The sequence below is a fragment of the Lipotes vexillifer genome, unplaced genomic scaffold (genome assembly GCF_000442215.2).
Source record: "Lipotes vexillifer unplaced genomic scaffold, Lipotes_vexillifer_v1.1 scaffold479, whole genome shotgun sequence".
Taxonomy (NCBI): Eukaryota; Metazoa; Chordata; class Mammalia; order Artiodactyla; family Lipotidae; genus Lipotes; species Lipotes vexillifer.
In genome coordinates, this window is record NW_006796443.1 from 2,643,747 (window position 1) to 2,662,459 (window position 18,713).

At 43.7% G+C, this 18,713-nt stretch overlaps 1 protein-coding gene across 2 annotated transcripts in view; it reads right to left on the reverse strand.

The window, feature by feature from the left end:
* ENOX1 (ecto-NOX disulfide-thiol exchanger 1) overlaps positions 1-18,713 on the reverse strand; it is a 309,422-nt gene that overhangs the window by 54,776 nt on the left and 235,933 nt on the right. For both annotated transcript variants that reach the window (XM_007468621.1, XM_007468620.1), the window contains exons 11-12: positions 14,385-14,492; positions 9,989-10,045 (exon numbers count right to left, since the gene is read on the reverse strand). In XM_007468621.1, the coding sequence (XP_007468683.1) occupies positions 9,989-10,045; positions 14,385-14,492 (165 nt within the window). The remainder of the gene's footprint in view (positions 1-9,988; positions 10,046-14,384; positions 14,493-18,713) is intronic.

The window sequence follows — 18,713 nt, forward strand, 5'->3', positions numbered from 1 at the left end:
AAGGAGGCGCCCCACTTTCCCCAACCATCTTCCAGAGGCACTAGAACGAAGTGCTTCTGTCCACCTTTTGGGCTCCTGGCTTTTGTCACAAATGCTCCTCAACTTCCTTCCTGTTCCATTTTGAGCAGCACATCAGGCAGTGCTAAAGCTGTATCTACTGGGAGGCCCGGTTCCTGTGACTGAGCTCTCTAGGTTTATTACACTTTAAAATGATATTGCCTGCACTCAAGTCATGTCTGTATATTCCTGTGTGCATCTCTTGTTGACGGTTTTGAGTTTCCATGTATCTTCTTGGCCATATTAGAAATACAAAGTTAAGGTTCTGTTTGGGCGTAGAGCTCATGTTGTCCTTTTACTTGGACATTCTTCTCAATCTCATGTATTCTCTGGAGAGGGTGGACAAGCCTCATTTGGGTAGGGGGAGAACAGGTTCTGCCATCCCTAGACCACCAGGAAGACGCTCTAGTTCACAGCACAAAACCCCCAATAACATGTCTCAGTATCATTCTTCTAAATCATTCACGAAGGCTATACCATTTGCCTTTCTCTTCAGAATGCAGACATTCTTGGGAGCTATTTTCATCTCCTGTTAAAGAACTCAGTATCCTCTCTATGTGGTCACATTCAGACAATATTGCTGGTTGTCTATCTCATCACTTACCATGTAGGGGCTGAGCTTTAATCTTTTTAAAGGGTTAGTGGATCTCCCTCTATCCCTAAATCCCATTCAAATGGAAAAGCATCCCCATTTCAAAAGTGCTTAAATGGTGGATGGATCAACTAATACATTGTTAAAGAGCAAAAACAAATAATATTTTAAAGTCCCACAGCAGGGACTGATTAAATACACTACAGCACATCTGTGGCACGAAGCATTAGGCAGTCATTAAAAGCTGTACTAAGAAAACATTTAATACCATGGGGAAATGCTCATGATTTACAATGAAGAAAAATGTATGGCTGTAAAACTGCCCATATAATATGCTGTAAATTTGGTAAAAATGTATATATGTGCACAGAGGCGAGGCTGAAGGAAACACAAGGAAGTGTAAACACTAATTTCTGAGTGGTAAGATTGCAGATGATTGTTTTCTTTATATTTTCCACAAAAAGAAAGTGGCTCTTTTAAGATAAGAGCATTTGTGTGTGTGTGGGTATTGGATTTATAAAAGTTACCAATCTTCCATTCGAAACAACTGCTTTTGCTTCTGCATCATGTAGGATTATCATTAACCTTTTGGGGGAGGTATATTTGTCTCCAGAGTGGAAAATTTTGGTTTCAGATCTTGATTTTAGCTATATAGGTATCCATGTCTGTGTCAGACCATTTCAGTCAGCACTGAAATTTATGTCTACTTTGGCTGTTTTCATGTCTCCAAACCCAACCTGTCAGCTTTATTAAACACGCACTAATCCTATTACATTCTCCAAATCCTCTAATGGCCAAGCAGGTCCTACCAGCTCCCGTCCTGACAAAAAGGACTAACTGTAGGCCCAGCTCCAGCTGTGGAAACACATGGCGGGTTGGCAGTGAGGCTCCTGGTAAGGAAACTTCTCGAGTGTTTACTGGAACCAAAAACACTAACCCTGAAGCCAGCTTTGTCCAACTTTGACAGCAGTTCCCTCTCTAATCCTTCCTTGGGGCACATGCTGAGAAGAGGGTTTATGAACAGGGTCTCCTCCGACCATCATTCCTTCCCGAGGGGGCTGGGTTGGGATGTGTGTGGTTTTTTTCACGTGCAATTCTGGATTTCACAGCAAATGGCGGGGATATGGCTAATTCACAGCAGAAAACGTGGTAAACTAGCTGGAGAAAGGCAGCTGGGTGGGCGTAGGAGGGTGGAGTCAGGGTAAAGGTGGGAATGGAAGCACCAGCAGAAAAGCAACGATACAGAGGCTGTAACTGGAACAAAAGGTCAGAGGCTGGGTATGAGCATTTAATATGTGAATGGGGCCATATGTTACAAGGCTAAAGGAAATATCAGTGCATGGAAAGTCCCCCTTCTTGATTTTAGACATCTACAGAGCAAGGGTGACCTCAGGCAGCTACAGACATGGGTCCATCTCTCCCTGAAGGAAGACAAAGTGGCTACTGATTTTCCAGTTGCGATTTTCAGGGGTCTCAAAGCTCCCGACATACCTACACGTATATGCCACTCCCCTCAGACTCTCAGCCCCATGGACCCAATCCTTCCAATAAAGGTCTTGTCTCCAGAGAGTTTAGGGAAACATGCAAACCAGCTACCTCAAGCCCATTCATTATTCGCACTGTGATATTGACCCAAAGGTGGAGAATGAGTCCTGATGGAATGAGACAGAGGACAAGCAAGTTTTGGTGAGATCGGGGCACGGTGACAGAGTCAGCTCCATGTGGGGCAGGAACCATGTCTATATTAGTCACCGATGGATTTCCAGAACCCAGCACTGCACCTGGCACGTGGAAGGATGGAGCAAGAATAATACCCAACGCTTCCCGGCCATGTCAACACTGCTTAGCAATGCTCACGATAACCCTATGAGGTAGCTGCAGTCACTACCTTTGTTTTAGAAGTGAACAAAATGGTGGTGCAGGGTGCAATGAATGGCCCAGGGTCCCCCAGACAGTAAATGGCGGAACCAGGACTAAAGCCAGGCTACTTGGTGCCCAGATCTGTTCTTAATCTCTGCACCCTGCTGCCTCCTTCAGTGAAGACTTGTTGATTTACTGAGTCAAAAAGGGATGGAAGGTGAAGTAAGTCAGACAGAGAAAGACAAATACAATATGATATCATTGATATGTGGAATCTCATTTTTTAAAAAATGATACAAATGAACTTATTTACAAAACAGAAACAGACTTACAGATAGCGAAAACAAACTTACGGTTACCAAAGGGGAAATGTGGCGGGGAAGGATAAATCAGGAGCTTGGGATGAACATACACACTACTATGTATACGACAGATAACCAACAAGGATCTACCGTATAGTACAGGGAACTCTACTCAATATTTTCTGATAACCTATATGCGAAAAGAATCTAGACAAGAGTGAACATATGTATATGTATAACTGAATCACTTTGCTGTACACCTGAAACTAACACAACAATGTCAATCAACCATACTCCAATAAAATTAAAAAAAAAAAAAAAAAAAAAAAGGGGTTCCCATTCTAATTCACAATCATACCAGGAAGCCCATTTTAAGAAGCTGTATTATCCTTGAAAATTTTACACACCATCAAAAATATATATATGAGTACAATCTGACCAAAATTAATATTAAAGATAAAACCTCTTATGCACAATCATGTTATTTGTTAGCAATATACAGCCACGGAGTGGCTGGGCCCGTGAGCCATGGCCGCTGGGCCTGTGCGTCCGGAGCCTGTGCTCCGCAACAGGAGAGGCCGCAACAGTGAGAGACCCGCGTACCGCAAAAAAAAATAATAAAATAAAAAATAAATTAAAGAAAAGGGGGGGGGATGGAAGACTGTGTTGGAACACAGACTGGGGGCCTTCGTACAGCCTCAGGCAGTGAGAGGGTGAGAAGAAAGACCCCCAGGGGCCAGAAGGACCGTGGCATCTGCAGTCTCACCCCCGGTATCTGCAGGCACACGCTCCCTGGGCCGGTGCTCCAGTTCCCGGCCGTGCAGCCTGTGGAATGGGGCGAGGGAGGGACAGACCTTTGTGCTGAGGTGTTCCTTACTGTCTCCTCCAGTTCAAGGTCGGGGCCTCCAAGAACAGGCCAGAAGTTACAGGAGGGAAGGATAGAGCCTGCGTCGTCTTTGTCCTCTGAGACTATGGTCCCAATTTCCCGTGGGGTTTTTCTTTTTCTTTAGCCTTGTTTGATACATCAGTATGTATATACTCTCTTGTGCTTAACGTACCCGAAGGATGGTAAGCACGTTCTGCAACTGGGTCAAGGGCTCGACGCTAGCAGAGGTTCCACCATAGGCATCATTAGAATACACGGTTAATGGCAGCTTTCTGCCGCGGTGGGTACTACACTTGAAGACTGTTCTGCACACAGTACCTCTTCCATATGCTCTTAACGTCTTTACTCTGACAAATTTAAAGACAACTTGAGGATTTACCTACTTACAGAGGCAACGTGAAAAACTGAAAAATCTTTTCTCTTTTGTGTTTTTGTTTTATCGTTGGGTGGGAAAGGTGTTCCACTAGACAGTGGTAACCTTCAGTGCCACAGATTCAACCTCTTTCCAGACTGCAAATGATTTTTGTAACTCCAGTGTGTGAGCCTGAATTATGCAAGTAGAGGAGGGGGCGGTAAAAGCTTTCCTATAGCAGAAACAAAGAGGGGGGAGGAAAAATTCATGGAAAGCTTCTAGACCAAATTGTTCTATACGTTGCCGGCTTAAGCAGCCACTTTATTCGATCCCTCCTAGCTGTTCCTGCATTTCTCGCAACCTCTCCTTTCCCTTCCACTTTCTCACCGAGCGTATGCAGGTTAAGGGTCACGGGTGGTGATACCTCTGGGAGGTACCTGGGAGGAAGCTCATCAAAAGAGATGCAAGGTGAGGACAGATATCAAATTAATTACATTCAATAAAGTAATTAATAGTAAATTTAATTTTAAATTCAATTTTAAAAGTTTTTAATTTAAGATTTTGATGTCTGTTATACATAATGACCAGGGACCAGGTTAGTTATTCAGCAATCCTAGGGGTTAAGAGAGAGCTCAGAGACAGAGACCAAAAGAAAAATCAGGGCTTACCTGGTGGCGCAGTGGTTGAGAGTCCGCCTGCCGATGCCGGGGGACACGGGTTCGTGTCCCGGTCCGGAAGATCCCACATGCCGCGGAGCGGCTGGGCCCGTGAGCCATGGCCGCTGGGCCTGCGTGTCCGGAGCCTATGCTCCGCAATGGGAGAGGCCACAACAGTGAGAGGCCCGCGTACCGCAAAAAAAACAAAACAAAACAGAAAAATCATAGCTTTGCTTTTGAGGAGAGAAAATTGGTTTTGGAATAACTGAAATCTCTGCAGGATCTGTACTAAAGGCTAGTTTTAAACTTGGGTATACTAAAATATATCCAGTTCCAAATACAAGGAAAAACCTGCTTCAAATCTTAAATGCAGTCCTCTTGGAGAAAAGGCCTTTGCAGTTGATCTCAGCTTCTGGCTCTAATGCTTTTAGATTAGCCTTTCAGAAACCTTTTCTCATGGGCGTGAGCTCACAGAAGGTCTTGAGCATGGGGACAAGGGTGGGCTTTGTAAGGGTGCCTCTGTTTGGGGACCTCAAGAATACTGAACAAGGTATTGGTCAGATACTGTCCTTGCCCAATAAAATATAAAAACAATAGAAAATAATTAGTAACTGACTGACTCTAGGTGCTGCTACATCTCATAAGCTTGGCTCTTGAGACTAAACAGGCAAAAGAGTTACTAAGTTGCAAAACCGGACACATCTTTTTTTTTTTTTTTTTCCGACACATCTTTGAGCGGCAGGTGTGCATCTGTCACACTAACATTCTGAATGCCCAACAATTCTGTTACGTCTGAATCTCCCTGCCAGACTTCATGACACAGCTATTAATATACAGAATCAACCAGAAACAAATCTGAGCAATGCAGACCAAGATTTATGGACGTGTTAATTACGGCATTATTTATAAAATTAAAAAAAAATAGGAAGTTAAATGCCTAACACATAGGCACGTGGTTCAGTTAGTTCACATCTGCATTACACAGTCATTAAGAACCATGTCTCTGAGGAACATTTACTGACAAGAAGAATCCTCATGGTATAATGAGAAATCAATAAGGTACAAAATGTAAGACACTGTGATCATATTTATTGGTTCATTTATTTATGGTTTTTTCCCCTCTGGTCATATACATGCACGTGACTGGGAAGAACTAAAATAAAATACTGATGGTGACTATCTCTGAGTAATGAGATATTAACTTATTTTTCTCTAGCTTTGTATACTTTTCTGTAATTTTCCAGTTTCATACAAACCTTTTCCTTTTCCAATAAAATATATTGCTTTAAGAAAGCAATTGTTAAATCTCACAAGAATACCCAGCTAAGCCAGCACCAGTCCACTATATAATTATTATTAATAAATGATAATATACACAGTTCCTATCCCTGCATGTGAATAATCATGGTGAAAACAAAATCTATATGTCTCAGTCAGTAACCTCTGGGCCAGAAGCTTAAAAGCTCATGATCAGCATTAAAATTCATCCTGTCAGAGCACTACCTACCGTATTGAATACTGCTGATGTTGACGCATGAAAAGGGAATTGATACTTGTCAAGGACGTACTCTGGGCCAGGTGTTTATATATGGGGTTTCGCTTAGTACGCTTCTGGATGAGGAAACTGAAGGTCAAAAAGGTCAAATCACTGACTCTGGTCACATGACTTACTCAGTGATCAAAACAGATTCAAACCCTGTCAGTCTGGCTTGAAAGCCCCCTCTCCTTTCACCACCACAGGGCTGGTGAAAACTTCAGATGACACGTAGAGTTCATTTCAGACATTTAAAAATATCTTAAAATATTTTGCTAGCACTCTGACTGTGTGGCCAAAATAACTGATCGTTTCTTTTCTTTCACACAACCTAGTGGAGGTGCTGGGGAAACTACCCAAAGGAGACAACATGACAGACAGAAAAGAGGACAGGTGAATAATCCACCTACTGGGAAACCCTTGAAAGAACAGGCAATTTTTAGAGTTGCACAAACTAGCCTAGCCCTCTGCTGGATGAGAGAGGCGGCGGCCAGCTGAGATGTCGGGCAACTGCTACCAGACTCCATCAGTCCACAAATCTCTCCCTAACCCGCCCCAGCGGGCAAGGTGCTGCTCCTCTCTCCTGCTTGGCCTGACTGAACCCCATTTCTCAACGGTCATTTTTGGGGGTTGATTACAAAGCACACGTCATGGATTCTAGAGAGGTTTTTTGTTTTTTTGTTTTGCGGTACGCGGGCCTCTCACTGTTGTGGCCTCTCCCGTTGCGGAGCACAGGCTCCGGACGCGCAGGCTCAGCGGCCATGGCTCACGGGCCCAGCCGCTCCGCGGCATGTGGGATCCTCCCGGACCGGGGCACGAACCCGTGTCCCCTGCATCGGCAGGCGGACTCTCAACCACTGCGCCACCAGGGAAGCCCTTAGAGAGGTATTTTTAAACGTTAAAAACTTTCCTCTAAGAGAGGACAACAGACCTTAAAGATGATCTCTTTTTACTCTTTCCATTTAATATATACCTTTTGACATTTCTCAAGAAAGAGCCTACAGACTAGATACTGTTTCAGGCCTATCTTTCCACGTAGCATCTAACTGAATTCAATCAACAGATGAGTTTGTAATCCTAACAACATCCCGTGTAGTTAGAACCTCACAATTACAAAGTGCTTCCACATCAGTGATGTCATTTGCTTCTCACAGTAAACCTGAAGGAAGGAAAGGGAGGTAATGTCACCCCCATTTTACAGATCAGGAAATTGAGACATACTGCCACTTTGTCTGGCTTATTGGATTAGACAGCAGCTTCCTTGGGAGGCAGAGAGGGACTGACTCTGGGGGGGGGGTGCGTATGCAAGTTTCAAAACGTGGCAGTAACGTGTCTCTGGAAAACAGGATCCCGAAAAGGGGTTTTCAGGTAAGGATGGGGTAATGAAATACTGGAGCGGGAAGACAAACACTACTTAGGTCACACTGTTGCCTGTGGAGAGCTCTGGGTGAGTGGCTTCCTTCCCTAACTTTCTGCTTTCTCAGTCCCATCTATTCTTCAAAGCCAAACCCAAATCCCACAGATCCAGGAGCCATTCTTGAGTATCCAGCACAGAGAAACCATAATAACAGCACCTTAAGATTTCCATGTGCTCAATATTAAAAAAACAAACAACCCAATCCAAAAATGGGCAGAAGACCTAAATAGACATTTCTCCAAAGAAGACATACAGATGCCCAAGAATCACATGAAAAGCTTCTCAGCATCACTAATTATTAGAGAAATGCAAATCTAAACTACAATGAGGTATCACCTCACACCAGTTACAATGGGCATCATCAGAAAATGTACAAACAACAAATGCTGGAGAGGGTGTGGAGAAAAGGGAACCCTCTTGCACTGTTGGTGGAATGTAAATTGATACAGCCAGTATGGAGAACAGTATGGAGGTTCCTTAAAAAACTAAAAATAGAATTACCATTTGATCCAGCAATCCCACTACTGGGCAGATACCCAGAGAAAACCATAATTCAAAAGACACATGCACCCCAATGTTCATTGCAGCACTATTTACAATAGCCATGTTATGGAAGCAACCTAAATGCCCATGGACAGACAAATAGATAAAGAAGATGTGGTACATATATACAATGGAATATTACTCGGCTGTAAAAAGGAACGAAATTAGGTCATTTGTTGAGACGTGGATGGATCTAGAGACTGTCATGCTGGGTGAAGTAAGTCAGAAATAGAAAAACAAGTATTGTATATTAACACATATGTGTGGAGCCTAGAAGAGTGGTGCGGATGAACCGGTTTGCAGGGCAGAAGTGGAGACACAGATGTAGAGAACAAACGTATGGACACCAAGCAGGGAAAGCGGTGGGGTGATGGTGGTGGTGGTGTGCTGAATTGGGCAATTGGGATTGACATGTATACACTGATGTATATAAAATTGATGACTAATAAGAACCTGCTGTATAGAAAAATAAATAAAATAAAATTCAAAAATTAAGAAAAAAAAAAAGATTTCCATGTGCCTTTGCTCATTACATCATGATAAGCTTTTGAGGTAGGCTGCATAGTCAGTTTTACAAATGAGGAAAATGAAGCTCAGAGGGGTTCAGTAACTTGTCAAGCTGACACGGCTAGTAAGCAGCAGAGTCTGGATTTCAAACTATATCACATCACAGCGGCCTCACCTTCCTGTACATGTATCACATCTTGTATATTGCCTGCCCACGTGTCCCTTAGTTCCTCAGCCTTTTGTTGCTAAGTTCTTTGAGGGCAGACACCAAGCCCTCAAAGACATTATATTTCTTTCTAACCACCCCCTCCCACAGTTAGCAGAGCCCCATGTACACAGTAGGTTCTCAATAAGCATCATATGGTAAATATCTGTTTGGTAGGAACAGCAGTTATTAAGAGGGATTTTTTGGTACTCTGAATGTCAGGGTCTCTGCTGTATATAATTAAAACAAGAGTAAACATGGAATGTATAATTTCTCCTCGCTCTAGCTTAATCAGGCATTCATTACCATGTCTGATTCTGTGTTATGTGAAAAGAAGTGCTTAGTAAGCATTTTCTATGAAGAGGATAGTCAAATACACACAGATATCAAAGAGCTTTTAAAAAAAGGCGAAAACAAAACCATCCAACATATGGAGAGACAATGATCTACATGGCGTACTGTTTCACCTGAGACTAAAGAACTTCCAAGGCAAAGAGAGTACTTGACTAATACTGGGAAATCCAAGGTACACCAAGGAGGAAGCAGAGTGCCAAGTGAGATCCTGTAACATTAGACTCCGTCTCAAGAGGACGGATGCTCTATGCAACTGATCGGGGTCAGAAACAGAGAAAGGTGCGCTTTCAAGGGCTTTTCTGGGAGAAGGGGTTTGCTTTGAAACCTCTTCAGCATAGCAGCCATTTCACTACCCTCTTCATTGCCAGGCAAACTTAATAAAAACACATGCAATATTCAGTTTATTACCCTGTTGGGTCTCATTCCATTTGCCCTCCCAACACCTCATTGGTCTATAGCTTTGAAAACATAAAGGGCTCGAATAAATTCACTGAGATGAGAATTTTTATGACAGAGCTTAGCTCAAGTACTCCTATGTCGACATTCGGTAACCTAAGCTAACAGTACCTACCATATTTTATTGCCAACCCACACATTAGTAATCTTAATAAGCCGCTGAGACGCAGGGCTTCTGACTTCCTTTGTGTTAAAAAGTGCCACATTCTCGTGGGCATTCAACCAACACCAAGCAAGAAGAGCAAACACCAGGTTTGTGGTACCTACATTTGTGTCCTCATGGCTGTGGCCATTGGTCTCGACCAACTCCTTGGTACCCTTCAACTGCAGATTTTAAGAAAAAACAAAACAAAAAAACCCAAATGAATAAGTAAGCATTATCTACTAAGTGTATATCATCCTGTTAACCCTGATTTATCTGAGGCTGCACTTTATGAAACTTGCAACAAGAAAAAAGAGATGGAGCACATAATTCTAACGAGTCTTCCTGAAACCAGTTTGAGACCAATATTTTACGAAACCCGATGCCTGGCAAGAAATAAATGGGCCTTGGTCATTATTTTTAAATAATAAAATTAGAAAGCAGTTCCACAGGCATAAAATGCATAAAATTCATTCTTAAGAATAATAAATGATTTCATTTCCTCGTTGTATTGCTGTTAATTTAAACCCGGCAGTGTTTGCAAGTTGCCACCAGCTAAATGATGTTATATAACAATTATTCGAGAATTATGTAGTTCCCCTTGTTTTAACATGCCGCAGTGCTACTGTACATGTCCTCCTTGAGAACCTATTTGAAAGACTGACATGGTTTCTGGAGGTCTAAAACAAGATGATTTGCTTCTTTTTGGAAAGGAAGAATTGGGAACACATCTCCTTGGTCACTGAGGCATCAGAAGAAAAGCTATTTCTCAAATGGGATTTTTAACAGTGAACATCTGAAAATGCCTCTCCCTCAGAAGGCTTAGGAGTAATCAGTTATCGGGAGATTTCTGGAAACCTTTAATTGGCATTTTATCCTAGCCTGACTTGAAGCAGACACATGAAGACAGAGAATAAGGGCAAAGGGGAGCAGGCCTTGCAGCTGTTTGCCGGTATTTCTTCCTGGCTTATTATGCTTAGGAAGCAGCATCTTCTGCATCCTCTTTTTTATGCCTAAAATATTCATGGGGGACATAAATGCTTGAAGTTTGGAAGAAAATAAATGCACCACCAATGTGTTTGATTCAAATGTTGGTTCTTTCGGGCTCTTGGTACATGTTAAAATGAAAGCTTCTTTGATTTTTGTCAGGCCATCTCAGACTCCCAGCAAGAAAACCACGTGCTCTCCATGCCAAGAGAGAGGCTCTGCCAAAGCAACGGCACCATGGAGGAGCTGAGTATGGGGCAGCTAGCTGTGGGCCAGTGGGGCAGATTAAGACTCACCTCCACATCATGCTCCTGCTGGAGAAAGAGGCATGCTGCCCTGTGTCCTCTGGGGCTACACCACTGATGCTTGTACACATAACAAAGACAAGGGAGCACAGGCAATGTGGGATACACACGAGAAGAAAAAGTGCGCCTCAGTGACAGCAGTGCCATCTGTTATCAGAGGGCGCAAAGGGACTTAAAAATCCCTCTCTGCTTTCCTGTCTTAAGGTTTTCTTTTCATAGGTGTTCCTCATCTTCTTTTCATCAAGCCTCTCCGCTTGTCCCACCTTGTAACTCGTGCTTCTGGGAGTGAAGAGCGGGGCTGGCTCAGAAGGTTTTGTCACTTCTGCCCTCAATGGCCTGGCTCCCTGCTCTCTCCGGAGCTGCTGGCCTCCTCCAGACAGAGGGGCTAACATCTTGTCTGAGGCTACCTGGGCTTGGGAACAGGCTCCAGGTGTTGGAAGCTACCACCTCTGTGAAGGACATGAAAGGCAGGAGCCAGTGGGGCCTGGTGGGACCTGGTGAAGCTGCATCTTAGCAAACAGAGAGCTTAGGGAATGAGCCTGCCTTCCCTGGGCTGAGGGCTACGGACAGTAAGGGTCTGCCCTCACAACCTGTTCCTTCTTTTCAGGACTTCCATCAAGTGGCAGTCACTTTAAAGAGCAAAATGCCACGTCTTCAGAGCAGGATATATCTTTTCCTGTGTATGTGTGTGTGTCTATATAATACAGTAAGTCCCCTACATACGAACGAGTTCCGTTCCGAGAGCGCGTCTGTAAGTCCAATTTGCTTGTAAGTCCAACAAAGTTAGCCTAGGTACCCAACCAACCCAATTGGCTATATAGTACTGTACTGTACTGTAATGGGTTTATAATTCTTTTCACACAAATAATACATAAAATACAAACAAAAAATAAAGAAAACATTTTAAATCTTACAGTACAGTATTTTGAAAAGTACAGTAGTACCAGATACATCACGGCTGCCTTTATGCTTGCTTTTGGACATCCTGGGCTTGAAATAAAGATACTGTACTACTGTACTCTATACAGTACTGTACGGTAAGGTACGCAAAAGCACGACCACTTGTAGACGATGCATGCACGTTGACAATGTTCGCCAGACATGTGAACTGACTTATGTGATTGGACAGGCGAACGCACATTTACATCTTCGAAAGTTCTCAACTTGAAGGTTCGTATGTAGGGAACTTACTGTAGTAAGAGTCTAGGCCCAATCAAGTCTCTGGGGGTGAGGCCATCTGTTTAGGCCCTATCTATGCAGGCACTGAAAAGGTGTTTGCACGTATAGCTACTCTACACAAGCCCAAAGAAAGCTTTCTAAGGCATTGTTCAGAGAGGCAGAGGTGTGTTTTTAAATGTATGTCTGTGTGTGGTGGGAGGCTACAGGGAGATGGAAGGAACGTGTCCAATGCCTGCTCTCATCTACAAGGATGACAGGGGCACCGGGCAAGGGGCTCTCGGGAAAAGAGTCTGGTGGCGACAACAGCACCCAAATGCATTTGGCTGCTGTGAGCTCTCTTAAGCTTATGTATTCTCGGTGCCTTTGCTTGGAAAAGAGCCATCCCATTACTACAGCAGATTTTAAAATGCTTCCCTTCCAGTCATATTTCCTAGGTTTTTAATGATTTTAGTTGTTCTGAATCTTGTTCATGTTCCCCATTTATCTTTTTTTTTTTTTTTAAGTAATGGAGAATGAAGTGTGATGCTTTACCAAAGCCTGTGTACGCACATTGCTCTTTAAAAACGCATGCCATGACGACAAGGATATAGCAATGAATTCTGCAAAACTTAGCATCTATTTTTATGACTGGAGTTTGGATTTTGAATCAAAATAAAGGATTTGAATCATTTAGAGAAAGGAATTCACCCCTCCTCATCCCAGTAAATCAAGGAGGCAGAGAGAGAAAATGTAAAACAACAAAGCTCAGAGCTATGTCTGTCTGATCAGGAGCAAATCTGGACCAAATCAGCTCTACTTTGTTGAAAGCCTTTTAATAATGTAAAAGAAGAAAGAATGGTGACTGCAGGTCTCTTAGACAGTAGGTCATTGTGAATTTAGTCATCAATATTTTTTCAGTTCAATCTAACTTATCCAAAATCATATAATGTAAGCCTCAGTCTAAGTTACTGAATCTATCTTAATCATATAAAGGTAACGATTAGCTTTAGAAAGCATTTTCCTCCAAAGCTGTAAAAGCTTATAAAACTATCTAACATCTTCACTTTTCCCTCACAATTCACTTATACTTTTAGGGGAAAGTGACTGAAAATATATTTTCTTGAGTCCAAACCATTAAAAAGTTAAAAATCACTTGTAAAGTGACCGAGTCACAGCTGACTAGGCTCATACTCTTCCAACTTCATAGTTTTTTTTTTGTTTTTTTTTTTAAAATCACTTTTGAAGTTATGTATGTTGTACAAAGGACCTCCTCATATACCAACTGTGAGTGAAAATTTTAAAGCAACCTAAAATGTGACCACCCCCAAAGGGCTACGGTTACTATATGTGATTTTTTTCCCCCTTCCATTTGCCATTTATTACATCATGGGCAGCATGTGAAGGCCAGAAATAGGAAAGCATTTCAAGAGCTTTCTCAGCTTCTCGCATGCAGATACTGGGCTTAGATTTCACTCAGCTGCCGAGCGATCCATCTCACCCTGCTGTAAGACAATAGTTTCAAATCTACTTATCAATGTCAGGCCACACTTTAGTATCAAAGAAAGCCAGGATGAAACGTGCAGATTTACAAACTTCATATGAAAGGTTTGTTGCTCACCCTGGTTAGATAAGTGCCCTGATGCACAGGGGAGAGATTTTTTTAAATGTCGCTATGAATCAGTCCTTCTGATTCAGATGTCTGGAGGATTGTGGGCTATGCTAAACTCATTTTCCTTGTGATTAGACTTAAAAGGAAACTAGCTGCTTGCTGTGAAATTCATCTGCATTGCCAATGTTTTAAAACTTTATCAAAATTCATTTGTCTTCCGGAAGAAACGTTCACACATTGCTGGGGGGCTTGGGTGGTCTAAAGAGGTACCAGAGTGAAAACAGAGATGCTGGAGATGAGATTATAAATTCTACCCAGCAAAGCTGCTAAGAGGTGGGGAGGGGTCCAGGCTGGTCACTTCGAAGATTAACTGCAGCAGTGTTTGCATGTGTGTCGAACACGGGGGAGGTGTGTGTCCGTGTTTGAACTAATTCACGAGGCAGAGCTGTTGCATTCACTTACTTGTTCCTGGAGGACTTTGAGTAATGCTTGTGTGTGTGACTGCTCTTCCTTTGCTTGTTCCAATTCTGACTTTTTGCTGTTTAACTCCTCCTGGATGGTCAGCAGTTGCTGTGAAAAGGATATTTAGGATAAGTAGGATTGAAGGCCAATGGAATACTGTAAGATATTGAAAACATCCATTCCAAAACACGAGGAAAAGGTTTGTACGTGTCTTAAAGCTTAATCCAGACTTCAGTTGACTTTTTTAAAATGTCTGTTTCACCCCACCACCACCACCACACATAGTGTAACGAGTGTGCAGTTAATGCCACGGTATCAGGCTGTTTGTGATACTGATGCACAACGCTTGTTTCAGTGTTTGTGAAGGCACCTTTATATTCCTTTAAACAGATGCGTATCTGTGAAAATATGTAGAATAGTGGTAAGAAACTAAGACATTGACAGCTGAAGAAATTAAATCATAAAAACGCTTAAAATAAAGAGTCAACTTGTCCGAGGTTACATCATTTTACATATGATCCTAAAGCTAGCTTCACAGTAGCTCTGTAAAGCTGCTTTACCAGGTGGCTGGCAGCACAAAAGAGCCTTTTACCTTCTCTGTTATGATGGCGATGTTTTATTAGACCAGCAGGACTGAAGTCCAAACTGCAATCAATGTATCAGTCGAGAAAACTGCTGATACAAGCTGTCAAAACACTCAGCTACGGCCTGCATTGTTGTTTTGAAGCAGGGCCACTGAACGGATTGCTGTGAAGCCTTGAGCGTTCCTTGCCCTGTCAACTGTAATGCATGGGAGGCTTACCTGGCCTGCCAGGAGGACGGGGCTGCCCAGAACTAATTCTTTGGAACATGGTTATATGCTAATATATACATAGGCTGGAGAGCGCATTCAAGAGCTTCAAAACAGGCCCCGGAAGCAGCTATGTCTTATTCAGAGCTTCCTGACAGCAAAGGGCTAGTTTGCAAAGACGGAAGTCTGTTTCTCCTGCTCCTGCACATGACAAGTGCTGCACTAATGATACGAGAATGGCAGTGCGGTCCTGCCACGAGGGTAGCTGTCTCCACACCAAGGCTGCGGCTTCTGGGGCTTGACAAGCTGGCTGCAGAGCTGCCTGGCCAGTTCTGAACTATCAAGGCCGGAATAAACACTGGCACTGGATTCCTGATGCTTAAAGTTGCCACGTGGAAGGATTAAATTAAAGCTTCAAAACTGCTAGTTTTGCGGTACGTTGTCGGGGAGGAAGTACTCAGAAAAGCACACTGTGCCTTAACCCCTGGGCTCGCTTGTCCTGTTCCCTCATCCGGTGCTGGCTGTAGATTTAAGAACCTGCTTTGGTCCCCCAGCATAAACAGTGATTTCCTTGCAGTTTTCAAAACACTCAGCGCCCGTTATTTTACCACCTGCCCGTATCATACTCACATATGATGCAATACACACATCCCACACGGGCTCCCTTCACACATTATGTGATTCAATTGTACACCAATTGATTAAAGTGCAGAAACCAGGGGGCCATATTGTACTCTGGCACCATGATAAGTAATGAAAATGACCATTTCCAAACAGTGGGGAATGACCCTGTTTCTTTCTTCTCATTCATGACCAGCCCCAGAACAGTTCCGAGAGGATCTGGTGCTCTGACTTCCACGATGCCGAGTGGATTTTTATGGCATTAGACAATTTCGAATCCACTCCTTAAACCTCCTTTAAAAATGAGCCAAATGAAGGACAGGAAATTGTCTTCAAACATAGGTAGCTTATGTTCACTCAACTGCAGCACTCAAAGTAGCAAAATTTAGAAAACGACTGATGTCCAGCAGAGGGGGACTGGCTACAGTAACGAAGGCGCATCTGTGCAATGGAACACCACGCAGCCATTAAAAATGAGGTTGTGGGCTTCCCTGGTGGCGCAGTGGTTGAGAGTCCGCCTGCTGATTGCAGGGGACACGGGTTCGTGCCCCGGTCCGGGTGGATCCCGCATGCCGCGGAGCGGCTGGGCCCGTGAGCCATGGCCGCTGGGCCTGCGCGTCCGGAGCCTGTGCTCCGCAACGGGAGAGGCCACGGCAGTGAGAGGCCCGCGTACCGCAAAAAAAAAAAAAAAAAAAAAAATGAGGTTGCACAAGTGTCTCTGGACATAGAATTAACTCATAATATACTGTTCTCCACATGGAAAGTTCAGGCTATGAAAGGGTTTCACTGAATTTTGCAAACTATTCATAGAAATGAATCTGGACACTGTCTCTGGGTGAGTGGGCTTATGGATCTTTCTGTTAGTTTTGCTTGTAATTTTATGGTATGTCTGTAAAGGAGCAGACACCGCTTTAGTAAGAACAGCAACAAGAGCAAACAAATGAACTTAACTAAGGTTGGGGAAACAACAAAGCAAGGAAAACCACTTGGACACAACTCTCAGCTGTTATTACCAACACTGTGAATAGATCAGAGGGGAAGTGAGAACTCTGTTGAGGCTGCCATTTCATCCACACATTTACAACACTGATTCTTGCTATTAAAACGTGCGTGTGCTTGTGTACACACACACACACACACACACACACACACCCTTGCCCTGACCTCACTTCCCATGTAAGCTTCCATCCGTTCTCACTGCTCCTTGGAATCACACTTTTAAATTTTAAAAAAAGTGTGATTCCAAGGAATCATCCCCAGTTCGTTTTCTTCTCATATGTAGGCAACCGCTTTCAACGGTTTCTATCTTTTTTATTTGAATGTGTTTTTCCAAAATATATACTGTTGTTTGGAGAGTATGCCTTTGTATGTTAAGTGATAGTGTTCGTATTTCTTGTTTACTATGTTTTTAAGATCCATGTTGATATGTATATATATCTAACTATTGCTTCTGGTGGCTGCATACTGTTTTACAGGGTACGTCCACCCAGTTATACCTACTCCACTCTCTCAGTGAAGGCCACTCAGATTATCTCCAATTATCCTCCCCTGTACAAGGCTGTAGTGGGAGATGCTAATGCTTGTCCCTATGGACCTGTGGGAGACTTGCCCTGCTGCACATCCAGCGGTGGAGCTGCTGGTCATGGGGGATGCCTGAGGAGTTCACTGCCAAAGCTGCGTCACAGAATGGCTGTAACAGCCTACTTGCCCACCAGTGCTGTAAGAGTTACTGTACCCCACACCCACACTAACACTTTGCATTATCCAACTTTCTAACCTCTGTCAGTCTAATAATATCAAGATTCTTCACCTTGGGACTTCCCTGGTGGTCCAGTGGTAAAGAATCCACCTTCCAATGCAGGGGACGTCGGTTCAATCCCTGGGTGGGGAACTAAGATCCCACATGCCACGGGGCAACTAAGCCCACGTGCCACGGCTACTGAGCTTGTGCGCCTCAATGAGAGAGCCCTGCGTGCCGCAAACTACAGAGCCCGCGAGCCACAACGAGAGAGAGAAAACCCGCATGCCACAACTAGACAGAAGCCCGTGAGCCGCAACGAAAGATCCAGTGTGCCTCAACGAAGACCCCACGTGCTGCAACTAAGACCCGATGCAGCCAAATAAATAAATTAATTTATATTTTTTTTTAAAAAAGATTCTTCATCTTTGAAAAATCTCATACTTCTCTGACCCCCTGGGGTTTTATGCATCTCACATGTCTGCCAGCTTTTGAGGTTTATTGACACTTCTTAAAGGGAGAGTCAAGGGTAGTGGTTCTTAAATCTGGAGAACTTTTCAAACACACTTATTCCTGGGTCCCACAGAAGACCAATTAACTCAGAATATCTAGGGGACGGACCCAGACAATAATATTTTTAAAGAAAACCTCCACAGGGCTTCCCTGGTGGCGCAGTGGCTGAGAGTCCGTCTGCCGATGCAGGGGACACGGGTTCGTGCCCCGGTCCGGGAGGATCCCACATGCCGCGGAGCGGCTGGGCCCGTCAGCCATGGCCGCTGAGCCTGCGTGTCCGGAGCCTGTGCTCCGCTACGGGAGAGGCCACAACACTGAGAGGCCTGCGTACCGCAAAACAAAAAAACAAAAAACCTCCACGGATAATTTTAATACACAGCTGGGAAGGAAAACCACTGTCTCTTTAAATGCTTATTTAATCCTGCTACAACGTTGCTTCTGTCCAGAGTACCCTACGCAGACTCTGCTCTTACTAAAGTCACTAACGCTTTTCTAACTGCCAACTAGGATGCCAGGTTCTGTTTGCCTTGTCATATGTCCTCTCTCTCCAGGCGATCCTGTTCACACCCACGGCTTCAACTGCACGGGCTCGGCTTCTGCGCTCCTGCTTTTCAAAGCTGACCTCACAGCCTCCGCCCCTCCTACTGCCCACCAGACCCTTTCCCTC